Below are 23,766 nucleotides of genomic sequence, written 5' to 3' on the forward strand. Positions count from 1 at the left end.
AAAGGTGTCTTGTATATTGATCTCTGTAGCCTTACGATAACATTGCGTGAACACGGCCTCATCAAACTCAAAGATGAATCTGAATATTAGCATGTGGCAATCGGCCGCGAGAGCCAATGGCTTTATAATGATGAAAGTGATGATACGCTTCTTCAGGAGGCGATCTGTGAATGTGATCAGTTTCGGGTTTGTTCCTTAAAGCAATCGTTTGGCCGGAAGACTTGAAATATTTGATATTTTTGAATAGATTATTTTATCTGCCTGTTAGAGAAGTGGTTAGGTAAGTGGCTAAACATCTACACAATAGTCATAGCCCAGAATATCATGTCATAGCGACACAATTACACCCCAATATATAATTTCATGATGATAATTGCCATGCCCACTGCGTCTGTATTGACGCCAAAGGTGTCTCAGTGAAAGCAATGAGCATCCGGCTGCGACACAGTAAAGAGGCGAAAGGGCGTTTGTCTTGCCATTGTCTGAGAAGAAGCCGTTGTCTCACGGCCTTTTTACAGTTAACCAGATGCGATTTCTCAAGAATATACATTACCTATCAATTCTGACTCTCATCAGTATTTCAACAGCCAAGATAAATAAGAAATCAGTGTTGCAATGGCAAAAAATCCTTATTTCCTTAAATCCTTATTGTTTCAAATGCAACGATATTACTCAATCACAGAAGTGGGCGTTCACACTGAAGTCTTAAAGTGTTTAAATCAGAGTGCTAAAACATGGGGAGAAAATGACCTCTGTATAAATGATGACAGTTTTGATGTAATTCTACTAACATTATAAGAACAACACAGGAAGTAAATATTGATGCATGATATTTTTACACGAAGATACAAAAATGAAGCTGAAATCAGTGAGTGAACTGAGAAAATGTACAGGACAAAAATATTTATTACCAGACATTAAACAGAAATATCAGAATGTTTTATTATCTTATTAGTAGTCTGGTGTTTTTTTTAAACATATGACTGACTTATTGCTTGAATCAATACTGCTATTTACACTATTTATGTTCAGGTATGTTAATATTTTGCTTGTAAACGAAGTGACATGGCACTCGCGTGACTCTAATAAAGATTCCCATCTCACACAGGCTTATGGCTGATGAAGCCAATCTTAGTTTCAGCCGGTCAGTCGACTACAATCTAATGGGTTTAGTTCAATTGTAACGCATTAATTTAGAGTTTCTCTAAAATTTCCAAACCTATTATATAAGATACCTGGAGAAAACATATATTGACCTGTTAATATGAATCATTTTAAAGCTTAAAGGTGCTCTATGTATTTTTTAGCGGCCTCTAGCGGTGATGTTTCAGATTGCAACAAGAGCGCTCGTGCTCGTGTGCGTCAGCGATCTCAAGAGCGAGCATTCACTACCGGCCACAGGAGACTTTCAACGCAACGGCGAAAGCATCACACAACATGCTGGAAACTCATGTAAACTCCCACTGCAACGTTACAATAATAGGCTACTTTCATCAGCTTGACGTTGAACTAATGTTCCATGCTCGTACCATGATAACGTTACATTGACTGCATTTAGCCGACATGTGGTGTTATCTAGCATAGCCTACGGCATTTCACTAACTATTCGTATCTTTCACAATCAGCAATGTCAACATAGGTGAATGTATAATATGATAACGAAAATGGTGAACTAGACTGAACAATGTCAGTGTAACAGTAAGACAGTAGGAAGTAACATTACTGTACTGAACGTGTCTGGAAATGTGTATTATAAACAATATGATAGTAGTGGGATGAGTAACGTTAGACAGTAGATCTAGTACATAAAATAAAAGTTACATCCTAAAGCACCTACTTTTATTTATCCTGGAACAGTCTGTTGTATTCATTTCATGTCTCAAATATGTTGTAGTTGACCTTGCTATTTCATCACAGTTTACTAATAATTCAAACGCTCTGCCGATGTTGATCCGTGTTTTCGATCCGATTCACGTTTGGCCTGACGAGCTTCAGCAGATAAAACTTTTTTTTGTTTTTATATTTATGTGGAGTTTGTGTCGGAGTGTGTGTTGTGCTGGAGTTTTTGGGTGTTATCAGACTCATGTCGTCAGCTGCAGTGCCGTCGCATAGACTGTATATAAAAAGGAGAGAGGCTCGGGAGCGCATGCACGTCACATCCGGTGGCTTTCGCGGTAAATCCGACCCGCAGACTTCACATATAAATATGAATATTGGCCTTCAGAGGAAATAGCAAAACCCTACAAGTGGATCATTGTAATGTGTGATTACAACCCCTTTACACACAGGCTATAAAAAAAAGGATTCATTTTAGAAGAAAAGCTACATATAGCACCTTTAAACATGCAATACAGAAACAGGTTTAACTGTGTGACAATAAAAAATATCTTAAAATGAAATAAAACAACTTTTCCCAAACTAGAACACCGTCTTCTTTTTAATGAATGATATATGCATTCTTTATAACAACTTGCTAACACACACACACACACACACAGTCACTCACTCACTCACTCACACACACACACACAGTCTCTCTCACACACACACACACACTCTCCCTCTCTCTCTCACACACACACACACGCAAACACACTCACGCACACACGCACGCAAACATACACACACACACACTCTATCTCTCTCCCACACACATTCTCTCTCTCTCCCACACGCAAACACACACTCTCTCTCTCCTACACACACACACACACACACACACGCACACACTAACCCTACCCCTAAACCTACCCATAACAGGAAACTTTATGCAATTTTAATAAGAAACTGTTTAGTGTGTTTTTAAAGCCATTTGAAACATGAGGAAATATAGGAAATGTCCTCATAAATCACGTTGACATTGTAATACCAGTTTAATACCCATGTCATTATTCAAATTTCTGTCCTCATAAATCACCAGAAACAAGGAAGTCCCGTGACTATCAGTTCGTGCAAACGAGTATCAACATTTTAGACAGATTTCATTATATATTTTTAACCAGTTCTTGGATGAAAAAATTGATGTTTAAAATGTATTACTGCACTGAGCACAATTCCCTCACCGGCAATTACCATTCTGAGTTACCATTCATACCATTACATTTCTGAGACGGACGCGGACTGACACTGAAAACGAGCATCTGTTAAATTCCTAGCCCGTTTATACACACAATCAACGTCCTCATAAATCACAAAACAAACACACAAGCAACTTCTACATCAGGCACTCTTCAACCCTCCAGCTCTACACTGCTACTATAGATCTGCCACGGGTCATTTAATGTATGGAGTATGTGATGTATGTAATATCAGGAGCGTGTCTGTGGATGGATCATAAGTATCAAGCTTTATTCGGCAAAGAACCAAATATATTAACATTGCCATTAAAACATTCAAAAATTAAGATCAGGCAACATTTTATGGGAAAAAAAGCAGAATTCCAGATATTTTCACAGACTTATTCTTGCCACCATTATCCCAGTGCAGGAACTCTGTCCTTCTACAGCGTCTCTGACACAACGAGCCTCATACACACAGTCCAGACCACATTCACACACACACTCTATCCTGGGTTTGGGGTTAATTATGGACCGAGTAAAGAGAGAGTAAAGCATGGTGTTTAATGTTTTAATGGAGGATGTCAGACACTCTCATTAGGGACGAGCGACCCATGTGATCTACATGATGACCTGTGGCGCTCATGCGAGATGAGCCAATCCCACCCGATTATGACCCCGGTCATAGATGCTGTACACCTGAGAGAGGAACACGTCCCCCAGGATCCACACGGCTCCCGCCGGAGAAGGCAGGTCTATGGACTGGAAGCCACTGAAGCAGATCTCCTTGTTGTTCAGCCTCTCCTACACAGAAAACCAGTTATAACCATTCATTTAAATCGCTTTTCCCTTCAAATAGTACAGTAAAGAAAGGCATTCATCTAAATTGTCCTGTAATTTAAATAGTTACTTCTGATGTCATTGCATTAGACACTGTAGAGCAGTGGTTCTCAAACGTTTTACAACTCAGAAAATATTTGGCTCTCCAAGTGCCACCATAAGGACCGATATTAAATACAGTGGCGTCGTAGGCCTAACTATTCAGCTACAGTCATACAGGCCGGCAGTTTTAGCCCTAATAAGAATATTTATTACTGTCAGCCACTTTAAACATTGTAAATGCACAGGTTGAACATTATCACTGCACTGTGCTGCTTATATACAGGTAAATAAAAACATAAATAATGATGTACTGTACCTAAAAGTGGTTTTTAGGTACAGCTCACACGAGCTCTTCCTCTCTCCAGCTCCAAATAAATCACAATTTATTGTAGTTCGTTCGAGTCATAATTCGTAATACCTTTTAATGAATCTGTCTGAGATCGAATTAATGCTAGATGTTCTGATTTAAATTACAGACATGGCATCTGAGGAATATTTCAAATTTTTCCTCAGTTATTTCGCTTTATTTCCTGATTCATACATAAGCTTGTTAAATCATAAACTTGCGACCATAGTTGGCTAACAATGCTTCTTGGAAACACACCCCTGATCCGCACTTCTCTTGCCAGATTGAAGCCACAATAGCAGTTTCGTTGAACTTTGCGTAATTTCATCATCCACCAGTAAAATCAATATTTAATTCAGTGATTCCCCTGTGCACCACTAGAGGGCGCCTGCATTTGGGATTCAGTGCTGTCGAGACATCAAACATCTAAAGAACATCTAATGTTGAAATAAAGGGAAGAGGTTACATTAAACCCCTACAAGTACTTGGTCAGTTCAAGAAAAATTCATGCAATTGTACATTATTTATTTAAAAGAACCATTTCCATCTTTGTATTGTTCAACTGGTCGAGGTTGACATGGGATTGAAAGTAGTAATAATACTTTTAAAAGAGCATAACTAGAACAGTACACTAAATACACTCTTGAAGTTGTGATTAGTAGCTAGTAATTCATTACGTTTTAAGAGTAACTTCCCCAACACTGAAGCTGAGGTAAAGTTTGAACATGTGAATGTAAGACGCCACCAATTCACCTCAAGAGATTAAAACAGAGGTCAAGCCGTGATCATTTTATAAGACTGTGTGTCCCAAGAAACCCAAAAAGACTAGTTTTATCATTTCAGACCAGATCATTTCAGTATTCGGTGAAACCTCTCAGGTAGGGCTGCACGATTCATTTTGTTTTAATCATCATAACCACATCGGCTGCTCTCGATTCATTAAAAAGAATCGTCGCAATATTGGCCCGCTGGTTATTTATCTTGCATTGGTAACAAGCCATTACAAGCGTTCATGTTTGAGGTTACCAGATGTCAAGAGTTAAAATCCCCCCAGATGTTTTCTCTAAAGAGGATACGACTTATGCCAGGTGTATTACTGAATCTCTGCAATCTTGCAATCTCTCTCTCTCTCTACACTGGCGCCGATGATCTGATAACACGATCTTCATTGAGATGCTCAAATGACAGTGTGATACAATAGCCAGTCTGTGAATCTGTCTTCATGAGCCCTCTTGTGCGGTTTGTGTGACTAAATCTGCCAGTGATCTGTAATACATCCAAACGTCTTATTAGTGAACAGCTGCGTTATCAAGAATTTCATAACCAGCATGGTCTAATGATGATCAGAGCTAAATTTGGTGAAAATCTGATGAAAAAGGTGTTATGAAAATCTTCAATGACACACCAATACTTTGAAAAATACAGCGCTTTTATGGCAAACAGCCGACGCTAAAGGAAAACTGGGTAATTGATCGGTCACACAGAATCTACAGAGAGCAGTGGTTTTAGGAGAAATGTTACAGAAGTTTCAGTTTCAGATGACCCGTAGGTGGCGCTGTGATGAAACTGCTCAGGTACCCTCAGCTCATGGTTGTCATTATACACACCAAGTTTGGCCTCAATACGTTAAGGCGTCGTGAAGATACAGCCTCGTGTCCATTATGGCGTGCTGGTCGGCAAATAATCTGCGCATTATCCAAGGTTGGTTTGAACAACTTGAACAACAACTTTTTGTCAGCATGTTTTTTTAAGTTGATCTGATAAATGTTTTGTAAAAATAAATCTGACAGATGGTCTAAGAGGATTTTTGATAAAGTACATGTTCAAAATACCACAAAATTATGGGTCACACTTTAAATTAGGTGTCTTCCATCAAAAACCTTAATCTTTAGGTACAATGTGCTTATTGTGTTCATGTTGTAATGCAAAGCGGGTACGATCAGGACAGGCTTGGTGGTTAGAGTAGGTTTAACGGGTACGGTCAGGACAGGTTTGGTGGTTTGAGTAGGTTTAACAGGTACGGTCAGGACAGGCTTGGTGGTTTGAGTAGGTTTAACGGGTACGGTCAGGACAGGCTTGGTGGTTTGAGTAGGTTTAACAGGCACGGTCAGGACAGGCTTGGTGGTTTGAGTAGGTTTAACGGGTACAGTTAGGACAGGCTTGGTGGTTTGAGTAGGTTTAACGGGTACGGTCAGGACAGGCTTGGTGGTTTGAGTAGGTTTAACGGGTACGGTGAGGACAGGCTTGGTGGTTTGAGTAGGTTTAACGGGTACGGTGAGGACAGGCTTGGTGGTTTGAGTAGGTTTAACGGGTACGGTGAGGACAGGCTTGGTGGTTTGAGTAGGTTTAACGGGTACGGTCAGGACAGGCTTGGTGGTTTAAATAGGTTTAACGGGTAAGGTCAGGACAGGCTTGGTGGTTTTAGTAGGTTTAATGGGTACGGTCAGGACAGGCTTGGTGGTTTGAGTAGGTTTAACGGGCACGGTCAGGACAGGCTTGGTGGTTTGAGTAGGTTTAACGGGTACGGTCAGGACAGGCTTGGTGGTTTGAGTAGGTTTAACGGGTACGGTCAGGACAGGCTTGGTGGTTTGAGTAGGTTTAACGGGTACGGTCAGGACAGGCTTGGTGGTTTGAGTAGGTTTAACGGGTACGGTCAGGACAGGCTTGGTGGTTTGAGTAGGTTTAACGGGTATGGTCAGGACAGGCTTGGTGGTTTGAGTAGGTTTAACGGGTACGGTCAGGACAGGCTTGGTGGTTTGAGTAGGTTTAACGGGTACGGTCAGGAGAGGCTTGGTGGTTTGAGTAGGTTTAACGGGCACGGTCAGGACAGGCTTGGTGGTTTGAGTAGGTTTAACGGGTACGGTCAGGAGAGGCTTGGTGGTTTGAGTAGGTTTTAACGGGTACGGTCAGGAGAGGCTTGGTGGTTTGAGTAGGTTTAACGGGCACGGTCAGGACAGGCTTGGTGGTTTGAGTAGGTTTAACGGGTACGGTCAGGACAGGCTTGGTGGTTTGAGTAGGTTTAACGGGTACGGTCAGGACAGGCTTGGTGGTTTGAGTAGGTTTAACGGGTAAGGTCAGGACAGGCTTGGTGGTTTGAGTAGGTTTAACGGGTACGGTCAGGACAGGCTTGGTGGTTTGAGTAGGTTTAACGGGTACGGTCAGGACAGGCTTGGTGGTTTGAGTAGGTTTAACGGGTACGGTCAGGACAGGCTTGGTGGTTTGAGTAGGTTTAACGGGTAAGGTCAGGACAGGCTTGGTGGTTTGAGTAGGTTTAACGGGTACGGTCAGGACAGGCTTGGTGGTTTGAGTAGGTTTAACGGGTAAGGTGAGGACAGGCTTGGTGGTTTGAGTAGGTTTAACGGGTACGGTCAGGACAGGCTTGGTGGTTTGAGTAGGTTTAACGGGTACGGTCAGGACAGGCTTGGTGGTTTGAGTAGGTTTAACGGGTACGGTCAGGACAGGCTTGGTGGTTTGAGTAGGTTTAACGGTGGGTTAAGGTGTTAGGAAAGGGTCAACAGTGTAATAATAGATGTAGATTACAGAAATTAATTACAGCTGTATTTACATGCAGGTATTTTTAAAATATAAGTACAATGTAAAATTGTGTATATTCATGTTAAGTGTATTGTTTCAAATTATTAACTTAAATGTTAGTGCATAGCCGTTTAAGACACCAAAGATAAAATGGGACCAAATTATCAAATCATAGAGTGCAATGGACTTTGCATGGGAAACAATTTTGTTTCAAGGCCTCAAGTTTGGTGTCTCCATCTCCAAAAGCTGTGGTACTAGAAATTTGAGATTGTAAATTTTGCTGTAGTAAATGTCTAACTGTGTGGCAAATTTCATAACTTTCTTATTCACTGTTCTTTGGGCTGCCATAGACTCAAGAGCAAAAGAAGAAAACTAATCGACTAATAAAACGGTAACGCTTCCTTTTACAGTACAGTACTTACGTGTACTTACAGTGTACTTACCTAGAAAGTACTGGCTAATATAAGGTAAGTACATGGGTTAGGGGTAGGTTTAGGGGTAGGTTCAGGGTTAGTACCTAGTTATTACCCAGTAATTATAATTACTATAATAAGTACATAGTAAGTACATGGGTAACAGGACTGTAAAAGGAAGCGTTACCAATAAAACTTAGTCTAAGTCCAAAGTAAACCTTGAGTTTGTGTTTTGTTGCACTCACCCTCCTGACATACTGCTCTCCAGTGAGGGAGAACTCCACGCCGTTGATCTGGAAGGACACTACAGGAAGACTCTTGATCCTGGCACAGTCTAACAGATACTAAACCCCACAAACAAACAAGCAAGCCTTCAGCGTTCATCAACATCAGAGAAGTCACCTGATAATCGTTCACTGAGGATAACCGTTCCATCGGAGCGGTGTTGTACTCACCTCTCCGGACGCGGTAGGTGTTGCTCCGAGGACCTGCTGGAGGATCATGATGTCTCTGGCTGGGCCGCCGATCAGAGACGTTCCCGTGTCCACTACAGCTTGACAGCCATGATTACTGCGATGGCAGAAACTCAGAGCTCCCTGAACCTTCACACTAGACACAACAAACACACTTATTTCTGCCGTCTTTGTGAAATGAGCGTCTTTAATGGAGGCGAACTCACTCACACATCTAATCTGATCTGCCAGTAGCCCTTCTGAGTGACCGGAGCCCAGATGATGGGAGGAACGAACCGCGTTTCATCCACTCCTCCGAACAGCAGCTCCCCTCCCAAGCCTGAGTCGCCGTTCCTGAACGGGACATATGGTCAACTCTAACTCTTAAAAAAAAATCACTTTTGCACATTATAGTGGTGGACATACGGGGTGGTGATGGCGCAGTGGATAAGACACATGCCTTTGGTGTGAGAGACCCGGGTTCTAATCCACTGTGAGACACCAATGTGTCCCTGAGCAAGACACTTAACCCCTAGTTGCTCCAGAGGCGTGCGACCTCTGACATATATAGCAATTGTAAGTTGCTTTGGATAAAAGCATCCGCTAAATGAATAAATGTAAATGTATAGTACTTATCAAAAGGATAAATGAACATGAATGTGAGAATGTCTCTGCGGGGTGACATGTAGAAAACCTGTCGTTCATGTTCATGAACGAGACGCCAGCTGACTTGTGATTGCCGAATCCAAACGTAGTGCTTATATGAACGCTAAATAAAGTGATCGGTTGATGTGCGCATTTATATGTCACAAGCTTCTAATCTGGCTTAATCTTTCGACATGCGCTCACTGCACGAATATAGCGTTTCCTCGCATACTAACCATCCTTCCTTTTCTTCGTTTTAACATGCAGACTTAATATCGGTTTCATGTTCTAATAAGGAGGCGACAAGCACACAAAGCTTTGTGCCATGATGCTTATCAAGCAGTAAAAACACCCATTCCCACACCCAAAACAAGGCGTTGTCCGGCTCCACCTAGAGATAAGTGGATAGAGAATTTTATTAATATTCATTTATTATATTTAACAACATCAGCTTGTTCCATGCATCAGATATCATTACGCCATTTCTACGTCACTGCAAATGCACAAAAATTTCCAGTTTCGGTTTTCAATCCGATCAAGTGTTTACATTTCCTATTTCAGTCGGATTGGGCATTTTTATTCCGATGGAAGTGTGAGGATTTTCATTCGGATTGGATTGAGGATTGTAACTGGAATACGCACCTATTTATCCAGGACTGTTTTCTGTTGAATAGAGCAGCAACACAAGTCCCTCCCCTGATGAATAATAGTGAGCGGCGTCTCATTCCCTCTTTCAGGGAACCTAAGGCCCTGTTTACACTAGAGCGTTTTCGTTTTAATACGCATAACTTCGGCTACGGTTACGCCTGGCGTCACACTACTCCAGAGTTTTCAACCTTTGAAAACGGAGAGTTTTGGAAACGCTGCAGACCCCGAATCTGGGGTTGTGTTTCACTGTAGACGCCGGACCAAAATGAATCGAAGGTAGATTTACCGATTTACCGAACGTAAATCCTGGGTTTACGTTTGGTAAATCTGGCCCTTAATCCATACAGGCTTCAGACATTCCCATAGCGTCAGAGTCTGATTTAAAAAAGCATCAAAGTGTGGATCTGTAAGTGATGTTTTCCTACTTGAGATAGAAGGAGAAGACGGGCTCATCCAGCAGGCCTTGCGCCATCATGCTGTCGAACACAGGAGAGCCGAGCTCCTCTGCCAGCTGAGGGAAACCCAGACCCAGAACCCCGTCAAACTGAGCCAGGACGAAAGTGAAGCCCGGCTCGTACACAGCCTCGCCGAACACCTGATTCTGGACGGTCATAGAGCCCACCTGAACCCAAACAACATATTTGAATACAATAAAGCTCTTGACGAACTGAGGTTACGATTGAATCCACATCATGAAGGCCAAACCATTTCAGAAATGGCCTTTTATGGCTGAGTGTGAGCGGATACCCTCAGCTGTTCTCTGGCCATCACTCCCAGAAGGTGACCGGAGCCGTAATGGATGCCGAAGACTCGTCCGTCGTGTGCGTACGTGCTCGATTCAAAGGCCTTGAACTTGTGGTGCATCGCTGTGTAAACAAAAGCCAGGTCACTTCATCAGCATACGGCAGGTCACACATGAAGCCCGGGTGAATGTGTGTGTGTGTTAGTTACCGCACGCTTGGCTCACGCATTTGGACGACGGGACCCAGAGGTCAGAGGATCCCGTGTCAAACACCACCGTGAAGTTCTGCTCCGGTTTACCCAGACTGATCTGACCGAAGAACTGCGCCTTCACAACACATGATTCAAAGCCCGTGTCAGTCTTAATCTTTGGCCTTTTTAAAATAATTACTACTTTATTCTACAAAGATGCATTAAATGGATCAAAAGTGACAGTAAACATTTATTTTCAAATAAATGCTGTTCTTTTGAACTTTCAAATCATTTAAGAATGCTGAAAAAATGTATCACGGTTTCCACAAAATATGAAACGCTTTTCAACACTGATAATAATCATAAATGTTTCTTGAGCATCAGATCATCATATTAGAGTGATTTCTGAAGGATCATGTGACACTGAAGACTGGAGTAATGATGCTGAAATTCAGCTTTGATCACAGGAATAAATTACACTTTACTATATATTATATTATATACTATATATTCACATAGAAAAAAGCTGATTTACATTATAATTATATTTCAGCTTATTTTCATTTAAATACATTTTAAATAAATGCAGTTGAAAAAATAAAAATCAGCCAAAACAATTCTTACCGACCAAACTTTTGAGTTGCATTTATTCCATATCTCTATAAATATATCAATTTTAGTTGATAGTGTATTATTTAAATTACTTAAATTCTGCCATTGTTATGCATAAATCCTGTGACTAGCATATTTCCCATCTTTTAAATTAAATATATTGTTTGTTCAATAAATAAGAAAAAGTCATGGTGTCATGATGCTTTGAAGACGTGAATTTGTAAATAATAATTTAACACCTGCTGTTTTTCACCAGTTAAGAAGGGATGAAGAGCGTCTTAAAAGGTCAACCCTCATGATTTAAAGTAAACAGCTGATAGTTCGAAACATCCGCACTAAATTCCCTTTCTGTTATTAAACTACACCGGTCGTCCCCATTACCGTCAAACCCCGTCACCCCAGACAGAGACATAGTGTCGGCCTACATCTGGTACACGTGGAATCCACACACTATTGGCGCTCTTCCAACACACACCAGATGTGGTCCGGACACCATGTCGCCGTCTGGGACCCTTCTGAACACATGCGTTCACGGGTCTAAAACTGCCCAGTCGAGGCTGGCGTTTGAAGGGATGAGGGTTAGAGCGAGTGCCAGCAGAGGAACACAGATCTCGGCTCACGTCCATGAAGTTGTAGAGCCTCTCAGTGGCTCTGCCGCCCGTGCGCAGGAAGTGTTGAGCGGCCGGGAAACACTGGGCGTAGCGCCGGTCGAAGGCGTCCGGCTCGTGCTCGCGCAGGAACTCCTCCAGCTGGCCAGCGGCGCGCAGGCGACCTCGCACCGGGGGCGCGCGACTCAACGGGACCCTGGGACGGCACAACAACTCATCACGACCAGAAATTACTTAAGAATCACGGCATTCCGTGGCTTAATATTTGTACAGTATCTGTGTTAAATTCACAATTTCTTTGATTTCAGAAGTGACTACAAAAGCCTTTTTACATTTGGGAAACAAAATGTTCTGGTGACACTTTACAAAAGGTTCATTAGTTAATGTATTTACTAACATGAACCATGAGGAATACATTTGTTACTGTATTTTTTTAATCTTCATAATTTCAGAAGTGACTACAAAGCCTTTTTAAATTTGGTTAAAGAAAAGGTTTTCTTTATGAAATCATGCTTAATTATTTCTCCCACAGCATAAAGGAGTCATTCACATACTAGAGTAAAAACATATTTAGTTTTTCTACAGAATAGTTGAAACCATTTCTTAATATTGCAGCTAAAATCAGTTATCGCAGTTAAAACCATGGCTAATTTTGTAGTCACTATGGCTTTACTACAATTATGTGGTAAAACCATGATTGTTTTTAATAGTTACTTTGATTTTACTGCAAAAACCATGGCTGAAACACTCAAAATAGATCATTCCTGGGCATTTATTGAAGTAATAATGAGCAGGTCAGCCCGTTTGTAATCAGAAAATGCGTGTGGTTCTTACCTCACCAGACTGTGAACGAAGCCCAGAAGCCCCAGCAGGATCAGCCCGGTCCTCATGTTGCTCTCCACCGAACGCTCACTCAGAGCCCCGGCGACTGCAGCTGAGGTTTAAATGCAGAGGTCGGGTCACCGCGGCCCTTCACGTGTTGATTTAACCCTCAGCAAACAGACCATGAGATCTTAGGACACGTGCACACGTAAAACATCTAACATCTCTGTGCTTTCATACAGTTCTCTGAACTGATGCTTATTCCCCAAAACTAAACAGGAATTCAGCACTTGTGTGTTTGCACAGGACACGTTCAAAGGAAAAGACCATCGCAATGCTCACAACATGAAAACTAGTAGTACGCAAGAAGCTGAAGATGTTCATCTCCTGAGAACCAGACGTCCAGCTTGCAAATGAGGAGCATCACAGATCCAACGGGATTCAGTTCATTGTATTTAGGACAGTGTTGGGAACGTTACTTTAAAAAAGTAATTATAGTTACTCACACCTTGTTCCCAAAAGTAACTGAGTTAGTAACTGAATTACTCTATAATAAAAGTAACTCTTTACCAGGGAAAGTAACTATTTGCGTTACTGTTAAAAAAAAGTTGCTATATGTCAAAGAATTTGGATTTTTTTTTAGCAGTTTTCACAAGTCAGTTGAAATGAGTAGAACAGACAGGTGTTTGTACGTAACTTTTGATATTTATTGCACGTCGACAGACAGCAAGAGGTTTATCCTGCACCTCAAGTATTATCTTTGTAAGAAAAGTAAACAGTTACACCATATAAAGTGCATTTAACTCTAGCGAATTAAATCAAACTCTCTCAACCTGAGACAACTGGTCAAGTTAACAACCTGTACTTCCAAGTGTTTTGTTCACAACAAAAGTAAACTTTTAAACTACAAATTCTTAATTAAATAAATCAAACTCCCAATGTCAGACAACTGGTCTGGTAGACATTCTGTACTTCAAGTATTTTCTTCAAAAGTTAACAGTTAAATAATATAAAGTGTGTTTGCAGTAACTGTAGCAAATTAAATAAATCTCTAACAACCTGAGATAAATAGTCTGGAAGACATAGGCTGCTGTATTTCTTTATATTCATTAAAAAAGTAAACAGTTTAACAAGATGGAGTGCTTTTAAAGATTGAACTTTAGCTCCTAGATGAGATATAGCTGTATCTATATATAGGGACACGTTTGTGTGCATTTTATTTTGTGATTTCACCGGAATGAATAGTCTCCGCAACGGCGATAGATTGAAGCGCGCGTCCGAGTGAAGACTGCGCGCGCCGCGAGCCACAAGAGCACAACTGTATCCATGACACTGATCGCAGCAGCACGAGCGCTCAGCTGGATCTCAAAAACAACAGATTTAAGCGCTAGATCTCTTATTTAACCCTCTGGGGTCCTTCGGCCCAAATGGACCCGAAGCATTTAAATTTTTTTTATTTAAAAATCATAGCTTTATCGGAATGGTCCGAAATTTGGTGACTTTGTTGGTACTTGGTATATGAACACCCAAAAAAATTGGGGACAGGATTTGAATAGTCTAAGTGGTTGTAAAAAAAATAGTCACACTCAGGACCTTCGGGTCCAAATGGACCCGCATAGGAAATGAATGGGAAATTGGCAAAAATGTGAAAATACAGAGTTTTTTTGTGTGTACAATCTACAAATCAGCCACGATCCAGAAAAAAAGCACACAACAGTGAAGGGGTGAATCTATAAAACATCAAGAGTGCAAAACAGACACATCCACACACACACAAACACACTTTTATACACATACACACTAATAAATTCAGATTACATATGGGTTTTGAATTTTTAAAATGCTCAGTTTGTCCACCAGATGGCATCCATCTCATTTCAAAAATTGCTTTCATGAGGCCTAGGGTTGACTCTAAAATGTAATACAGCTTTAAAAAAAAAAAAAACATTTTCTATTATATTCAATGGGGAAAAAAATGGGTCATAATTATTGCATTAATATTAATTATAAATCAGTTTTATATTTGAAATTATCTCAAAACACCAAAAAAGAAAAGAAAAAATATTATAAAAAACAAGTAAAAAATAATAATAAAGTAAAAAAATTTATAAATATTAATCCCACCCTTCCAGCCCATTTGGACCCGAAGGTCCTGAGTGTGACTCTGAAATGAAGGACCCCAGAGGGTTAATAGAGAACTAAATGAATGCTCTGCTAGTTAACTGGATATGTTTTATTTATTTGTATTAGGTATCCGTTCTATGACATTAGTATATTTTTTACTAACCGTATATTTACGTATATTGCGTCGTTGTACCCAGCACTTCCGAATGCGTCTCTGTCCCCCACACATTTCAAACCAAACTGACGCCCATGAATCAACGCATAGTAACGCACCGCATTTAACGTCCAGTAACGTTAACGGCGTTGTAACGACGGAAAAAGTAATTAGTTAGATTACCCCGTTACTGAAAAAATAACGTCGTTATTCCAAACACTGATTTAGGATTAGTAGAAAGATATCATAGGTTTATGCATGACCTACAAAAGGTATACTCAGCCAAAAAATAAACCTCTCGATTTAAACTGATTCCCCTCCCCCCACCCCAGCAAATTTCTAAATGTGTAAATATTTGTATGGACATAAAAAGATTCAGAAACCAAGACAAACTGAAGCGGTTTCACAGACAAACTCTGAATATGTAGAGCTTCTTTACAGCAGATTCGTCTCTCATCATTGGTCGAGTTGTTTTCCCTCTGTCCCAGCGTATGAAGCGCTGCAGAAATAAAGCTGACTGGACTTGGCAAGAGACTCCAACACAACAGGCTTGTTTGATCATGACAGTTTTATTGAGTAAACAAAAGGTGAAAAGCCAGTGCTGACATTCAGACATGCTGGAGAAGTGCATCGGCACAAGAACTACAGAACAAAGAGAATCCGCTTCCGGTCAATAAATACACGGGCCGCTAGCGGTGTGTGTTCAGCAGGGGTGATGATCCGGCACACGCTTCCTGAAACACAACACACACACACACACGTTAAACACACCTCAACCACCCCTCAGCCGAGTCTTCTGCACCGTTACTGGACTCAACACTACACTGACTTCATCACACACTCGTCTGGTCAGAGCTGCTCCTCATATTTCATGTAGTTTGCATCATTTATCTAGATTTTCACCCAAAGTTGAGCAAAATTAAAATATGCAGTCCTTGCAGAAAAACAGTTTTTTGTGATTGTTGCGGGCAAAAATCCTTGATTATGCGGCCCGTTTTCTTTAAAAATCCGATGAAATTGCGGGAACTTGCAAAAACTGCGGTTTGATGAAAAAGAGAAAAAAAGTGATTCCCCAACACCCTGTTCTCACCAGGCTACTACCTTAATGTAAAGAGTCCTTTCTTATTACTTCCTATGATAAGCAAGCATACTACATCACAGAAAGTGCTGGAATATTTAATTTCTCATCTTGTTTTATTTCAGACTGTAACGAGTGGAAATAAGGTGTGGCCCCTTTAAGAGCTGCGCGCTCCCTGTCTAACTGCAGTAACGTTATTATATTGTATGTGCGCCTCGAACACCCCATGTGTGCGGGTAATCTCTGTTTGATGCTACCACTTTTATCTTATTTTGTTTATTAAGTAACGATGTGGACGGTAGAACGTGTGACAGACAGTTATACGAGTTCGATTTGGGAATAAAGTGCGAGTTGTCTCCGTGAGTCTGTCTGGACTCTGCCATAACTTCAGCTGTGAGCTATCCCTATTTTTCCTTAATAAAAGACCTTAATAAACACATCAAACTTACAAAACATTGATGAGTCAAACAAGTTCTGTAGCTTTACTAAAGGAATATGCTACAACTTCAGTAAAAAATGAATAAATTAAATATTTAAAAAATAAAGTGTGCTCCTGTTTTACAGCTTTTCAATGATGTTCACGTCGCGTAATTACGCCACTTCATAACGTTCCCATGGCAACAGGGGGAAACGGCGGCTCTTGTGTGAAGCAAACGCAACATTTTTCAACTTTCTGCTGAGATATATGTGACTTTTTTGCGACGAAAATGTGAGGATTATGAAATCATGCAAGCCCCGCATATTTTGGGCGGAAATCGGCAATTTATGCGGCGAAAGTGCGGCGTATTTGAAAAAATGCCCCCGCATAAATATGCAGACTTTGGCTGATTATGCACTAAATCATGCATAAAACATCGTCACTTCCTCTGAAATTGGTGCAAAATATTGAATAAAAATGGAAGTAACCCATCATAAAGGAGCTTGTGCCTCGGAGCGTCAAATGAAACGGTCCCGTTCTCTAGCGTTCAGAGACTTTTGCTCAGGCGTTTCAGAACGACCAAAGCTACATCTGAGATGCTGCGATGCGATTGGTCCGCTGGTTAGTCCAGTCATCCAATCACATCTACAGCTGAGGCAGTTTGTGTTGCGCACCCAGGGATTTATTCTGTATAACTGTTTTCATCGTAGTTTGTGCGCATCTTATCAGATAAAACAATATGTGCCTCAATTAAGTTTGTGCATTTTTAGAATATAAGCACATAATGTGACGTTTTAACATTTCTTTATCATACTTTTTCAAGTCAATGTAAACAGGTCGGGTATGGGATGGGGTTTTTTTTTGGTAAAGAGACATCTGTAAGATTGTAAATTCATCTTTAAAAAAATGTTTTGTCTTCCAATTAAACAAACTTATCAAAAAAAAAAAAAGAATAAGCACATTTTGGCATTTCCATCAGCTAATAATGGTGTCATGTTCCTGCTCATCCCTGTGAGCCGCTTTGACACACAGTGTGCTGTATAAATGCAGCTGTGAGCACTGACCTGGGAGCAGCTTTGATGATGTTGTCCACGCGCAGGATCATCTCGGCCGCCTCGGCTGCGCTCAGCAACACCTGCCTCTTCACCTGGAAGCTCTCGGTGATGCCCAGCTCCGCCATGTCTCCCACGCAGCCCTGGGTCATGTCTGCAGACGGCACGGGTCACAGGTCAGAGCAGAGGCGCGGGCTACCCTCACATCAGCCGAGTGAGTGTGTGTGTGTGTGTCTTACCCAGGCCGAAAGTGATCTTGTTGTCCTGGTGGGCGGCTCTCAGCTGGGACACCAGCTCTGCGCTGTCATATCCTGCGTTATCAGCGATGATGGTGGGAAGCTGCAACAACAAACAGCCTTAAAGCTTGAAACGGACGCCCATACACACTCAGAAACTAACACCCATACACACTCAGAAACTAACACATGCTTGATTGATGCCCAGATTAACTAATAAATACCCCAATACTCCAGATGCAGGGCCACAAAAAGCCTTCACACATACATTTACATCATGTGATATCGTTTTCCCCCAATATCAGCACGACTGCAAACGGCTCAATACACAACATGTTAATAGTGACTGACATTTTAGACAATAGTGTCAGTTTTTGCTCTTTACGCCAATAGAAATAGCAAATCAGTTGAGTGAATGATTCATCAGGTCACACATTAAAGCAGCGACTCGCTTCTTTTCAGAATGAATCAGTGTTTTGAAACAAATCTGTCGAGTGAATGATTTAAAAGACCCGTTCTTACAGACAGCGGCTCTATCTGACATTGCATACTTCCCTTTAATATAGTAGGCAAAAAACAGTCTGTAAAAATGTGTAGTGTCCAAATCCACAGTAGGTTCACCCACTCTGAAGGCTAACTAACCCCTGAGGCAACAGGAGAGGATTCGCCAATGCATGACAGTATAACTATACAAATAATGCTAGTAGGTCACATGACTGAGCAACATGATGGTTGTAATAACTTAATCTTTGAGTAGGTACTTCTTTTGGATTTGCAATTTTGGATGCAGGCAGTCTCTTGCTGAATTCCTGAATGAATCCATGTATGCGAACGAATCGGTTGAGTGAATAATTCAACGACTCACTGAAGACTTGAGGAATCGGTTGAGTCAATTATTCAACGACTCACTAATTAAAGGCTTTGAACGAATTGACAATTCAACGACTCACTAATTAAAGGCTTTGGAGGAATCGGTTGAGTGAATAATTCAACGACTCACTAATTAAAGACTTGAGGAATCAGTAGAGTGAATAATTCAACGACTCACTAATTAAAGACTTGAGGAATCGGTTGAGTGAATAATTCAACGACTCACTAATTAAAGACTTGAGGAATCGGTTGAGTAAATTATTCAACGACTCACTAATTAAAGACTTGAGGAATCGGTTGAGTAAATTATTCAACGACTCACTAATTAAAGGCTTTGAACGAATTGATAATTCAATGACTCACTAATTAAAGACTTTGAACGAATTGATAATTCAACGACTCACTAATTAAAGACTTAAGGAATCGGTTGAGTCAATTATTCAACAACTCACTAATTAAAGACTTGAGGAATCGGTTGAGTAAATTATTCAACGACTCACTAATTAAAGACTTGAGGAATCGGTTGAGTAAATTATTCAACGACTCACTAATTAAAGACTTGAGGAATCGGTTGAGTGAATAATTCAACGACTCACTAATTAAAGACTTGAGGAATCGGTTGAGTGAATAATTCAACGACTCACTAATTAAAGGCTTTGAACGAATTGATAATTCAATGACTCACTAATTAAAGACTTTGAACGAATTGATAATTCAACGACTCACTAATTAAAGACTTAAGGAATCGGTTGAGTCAATTATTCAACAACTCACTAATTAAAGGCTTTGAACGAATTGATAATTCAATGACTCACTAATTAAAGGCTTTGAACGAATTGACAATTCAACGACTCACTAATTAAAGACTTTGAACGAATTAGTGAATAATTCAACGACTCCCTAATTAAAGGCTTTGAACGAATTGACAATTCAACGACTCACTAATTAAAGACTTCCAACGAATCAGTGAATAATTCAACGACTCACTAATTAAAGACTTTGAACGAATCAGTGAATAATTCAACGACTCACTAATTAAAGACTTTGAACGAATCAGTGAATAATTCAACGACTCACTAATTAAAGACTTTGAACGAATCAGTGAATAATTCAACGACTCACTAATTAAAGACTTGAGGAATCGGTTGAGTCAATTATTCAACAACTCACTAATTAAAGGCTTTGAACGAATTGACAATTCAACGACTCACTAATTAAAGACTTCCAACGAATCAGTGAATAATTCAACGACTCACTAATTAAAGGCTTTGAACGAATTGATAATTCAAGGACTCCCTAATTAAAGACTTTGACAACTTCTGGTGGTTTTAGTTTCACATGATTTCCTTTTTTCCGATGATTTATGCATTATGTGATTGTAATTGCCTACAAATATGATGCATATATTTAATAAGTTAAGAAAACTCATAAAGGTAAAACTACACATGGAAACCAGTCCAGGGGAGTAATATCTCCTTCAGCAGAAGTAAACTCGCATCCCTGTGCTGCCGCTCTCTGAACAGCCAGATATCAGCTGACGTGACGCACCATCATCAGGGCTTTAGCGAAGGACTCCATGGCCACGGCCTCTTTGCCTGGCGTCCGGTTGGCCAGATCTGACACCACTCTGGCCATCAGCATCTCAGAGCATCCTGAAACACACACACACACACACACGCGGCGTGAGAGCGAGTCTCAGCACACACTGGTCAGAGAGAGAGAGCCGCTGGCGTCCTGTACTGACCTCCACCGAACACGGTGCGCGTCTCTTTGACGGTCTGCGACAGCACACACAGGGCGTCGTGCAGCGAGCGCTCGGCCTCGTCCAGGATCTGCTGGGTCGCCCCGCGCAGGACGATGGTGCACGCCTCTCCTGCTCATGGGGAACACAGCAATAATTACTACAGATACAGCGATGCCAACAAACCAAGACTCAAGGGCTTCCTGTGGTTTTCCACCGAAACAAAAGCTTGACATTTATAAACAGAAATGAGTCTGAATTCTTCTAGAGTTTGCCCAGCACGTACCCATGTCCACTCCTGAGAAGTGAATGAGCATGTCTTCTCCGATCATCACTTCCTCGATCAGCTTACAGTGGCCGATCTTCACCAGCTCAGGATGGTCAAAGGTAGACGTGATCTCACCGCCTGCACAAACAAAGAGTGCTAGCTGAAACCACAGTGCGCTAATCTGTCTGATCGGGTAACGAGTCACACACAGCGGTGCACACTGGGATAGTTTTCACAGCGGTGTGTTTGTGTACCTGTGACGAGGGCCAGGCGCTCCACTCCTGCGAAATCAGCGTGTTCGATGGCCATCACGCCGGCGGCGGCAAACAGCTGCTCAGGGTAGTTATAGATCAGCTGCCTGAGGACCGACAACACACACACACTCATCCACGAGTCTGGCCAAAACAACCATACTAAAGATACATCAGAGTGTTTAAAGTGGTAATGTTGCTCTGCGCGTTCGCTCCGTAGCTGCTACGAGACACTACAGGAAGCTAGATCTAATTTGGTATGATATGTGATTGCGACTGCAGCGGAAATGCCTAAATGCACACATTTCATAAGATTAGAAAAAGCTGTCCTTATAAACGGAAAGATTCAGACTTTCCCCGCCGCTACATCAGTCGCTGGAGGAAACACTCGAGGCACCTGTTGATGAAGCAGTTGATGCCGTGCTTGAGGATGCGCTCCACCTTCTCCTTCATCTTCTCCTTCTCGGCCATCTCGATCTCGGCCACCTTGGCTGTGGAGTCCACGCGCACCCTGGAGCCGAAGATCTGCGGGACACACACACACACACACACACTCACGTCACTCGTGCTAATGGTGCACACTCACGTCAGTGCCTGAACGAGGCCGTACCTTGATCTTGTCCGTGTCCATGCCGGTGTTGGCGATGAGGATGTTGGCGTTCTCGATCCTCTTGGGCTGGTTCACTCCGATCCTCTTGTCCAGCAGGAAGCCTATGACGAACCAGAGCGGTCACATGACGCATGAACTCTACTCGTGTGCCGCCTTCTGATTGGCTGATCCACACACCGTTAACCAATCGCACAACTTTCACAGATCAATGAAACACCTGTTGTTAATAATGTGTTTGTAAAGTATCAGTATTTAAGATAATGAATATAAAACTATGAGACCTAGTGATATGTTTTGCAATTTTGTACACAAGTAATAAATCAATATGACACGTATATGATGAGGGAAATTATATTTATAGAAAGATTAAAACACCCATTATTTAATTAAGGCCATTTTAAAGACTACTCAAAACATTAAAACTCTGCCATAATAAAAAAATCAATAATTTTAAATGTTCAAATACAGAGTGCTTAATTTTTTTATAGGTGAATATAAAAATGCATATAGGTGTAATTTATATGGGTGAACAACTAGTAATTTATACTGGTGTTGAATCATCAGATTATTATTATTTAAAGGGATAGTTCACCCAATAATGTACTCACGCTCAAGCCACCCTGGGAGTATTTGACTTTTCTTTCAGCCAAACACAATCTGAATTATATTAAAATATGTCCTAGCTAATCCAACATTTATAATGGCAGTGGATGGGAGGCCAAAGGGATAAAGGCCTTCTGATGCGTTAGCGTGAGCAAAATGCCCATATTTAAAACGTTTATAGCTATAATAACTAGCTTTCGTCTGAAAGAAGAATGTCATGTACACCTAGGATGGCTTAAGGCTGAGTGAATCATGGGCTAATTCTCATGTTTGGGTGTTCAGACCAGCTGCCCGTGTCACACACACCTTCGTCCAGGTAGGAGTCGAGGAGCTGTCCGCCCAGCTTCTTGATGACGTGGATGGCCTCCAGGTTCCCGGAGCCCTTGAGCCGCATCACGGCCTGCACCGCCAGCCGGGCGAAGTGGTCCTTGTGGTGCGTCAGCAGCTTGGAGGAGAGCGTGGTGCGCGCGATGTTCAGCAGGTCCACCTGGAACTTCTGCTCGTCGTTCCTGAGGAGAAACACACACACACACGAGCTCACGTCCAGCGCCTCACTGGTCACACACTCACACTGGGGGCGGAACGGGTTCGGCACGCATGTGACTCGAGGATTAAATGCTAAATCTAACCATCATAGAGTGAAGGTTTATCATTTGGACATGTTTTGTCTTGCCAATTTACACATCAAAACTATTTTAAACGCAGAACAGGTAAAAATCGCGACTTGCACGCACACGCACACACACACACGTAGAGAGAGAGCCAGAGAGACCGGCGCGACAGAAAGATTCCTCTTTCATGTTTCCTTGCCCTTAAATGGACAAAAACACAAAATTGTTGGCACGTGTTCTCTCGGTTCTGTCATGAACAGGTGAGAAAGAAACCGGATGTTTGTCAGTTTATTCGGTCTTAAAGTGACAGCGGAGACCTAGTAATATTCCTGCTGTTGACTGTCAATGTTAATACAACTTTAACAAAGATAAAACTAGACTTAGTTATTTAGAATGAATCTCTGCTTGTAATGTGTGTATTTTAGGGCTGCAACTAACGATTATTTTGATAATCGATTAATCGGACGATTATTTTTTCGATTAATCGATTAATCGGATAAAAAATTCAATTCGATTTTTTTTTTTATTATGACTAAATAAAACCCGATTACACTTTATTTTAAGGTGTCCTTGTTACAGTGTAATTATATATTTAAGTACAGAGTAATATAAAGTAACTACATGTACTTACTATAGGAATAGGGTAGGATTAGGTTGAGGGTTAGTTGCATGTAATTATGCATAATTTACTGTTATTACTACAGTAAGTACATGTAACATATGTAACAAGGACACCGTAAAATATAGTGTTACCTTAAACCCTAAATCAGGATATTTATGTGTAAAAGTGTACTTTAAA

The 23,766-nt window shown here is 41.2% G+C and overlaps 2 protein-coding genes across 5 annotated transcripts in view; both read right to left on the reverse strand.

Annotated features, from left to right (window-relative positions):
- Positions 1–23,766, reverse strand: part of cct2 (chaperonin containing TCP1, subunit 2 (beta)) — a 285,779-nt gene that overhangs the window by 254,832 nt on the left and 7,181 nt on the right. For 3 of the 4 annotated variants that reach the window (XM_056234734.1, XM_056234731.1, XM_056234726.1), the window contains exons 7-16: positions 22,663–22,865; positions 21,754–21,854; positions 21,541–21,668; positions 21,147–21,250; positions 20,911–21,030; positions 20,628–20,756; positions 20,432–20,535; positions 18,017–18,116; positions 17,790–17,931; positions 15,927–15,963 (exon numbers count right to left, since the gene is read on the reverse strand). In XM_056234734.1, coding sequence (XP_056090709.1) covers positions 15,933–15,963; positions 17,790–17,931; positions 18,017–18,116; positions 20,432–20,535; positions 20,628–20,756; positions 20,911–21,030; positions 21,147–21,250; positions 21,541–21,668; positions 21,754–21,854; positions 22,663–22,865 — 1,162 coding nt within the window. In that variant the 3' untranslated portion in view covers positions 15,927–15,932. Of the gene's footprint in view, positions 1–15,850; positions 15,964–17,789; positions 17,932–18,016; positions 18,117–20,431; positions 20,536–20,627; positions 20,757–20,910; positions 21,031–21,146; positions 21,251–21,540; positions 21,669–21,753; positions 21,855–22,662; positions 22,866–23,766 lie in introns of those variants that run through there. The other variant, XM_056234719.1, reaches the window with a different exon arrangement.
- Positions 3,674–13,044, reverse strand: nots (nothepsin). The gene is made up of 9 exons (XM_056234812.1): positions 12,964–13,044; positions 12,142–12,325; positions 10,928–11,045; positions 10,724–10,842; positions 10,402–10,598; positions 8,915–9,037; positions 8,687–8,840; positions 8,477–8,575; positions 3,674–3,860 (listed from the first exon to the last, which is right to left on the reverse strand). Exons 1-9 carry the CDS (start codon positions 13,017–13,019, stop codon positions 3,699–3,701), a joined length of 1,212 nt encoding a protein of 403 aa, XP_056090787.1. The 5' UTR covers positions 13,020–13,044; the 3' UTR covers positions 3,674–3,698.

The sequence above is a fragment of the Rhinichthys klamathensis genome, unplaced genomic scaffold (assembly GCF_029890125.1).
Source record: "Rhinichthys klamathensis goyatoka isolate OS25496 unplaced genomic scaffold, OSU_Roscu_1.1 h1tg000018l_1, whole genome shotgun sequence".
Taxonomy (NCBI): domain Eukaryota; kingdom Metazoa; phylum Chordata; class Actinopteri; order Cypriniformes; family Leuciscidae; genus Rhinichthys; species Rhinichthys klamathensis.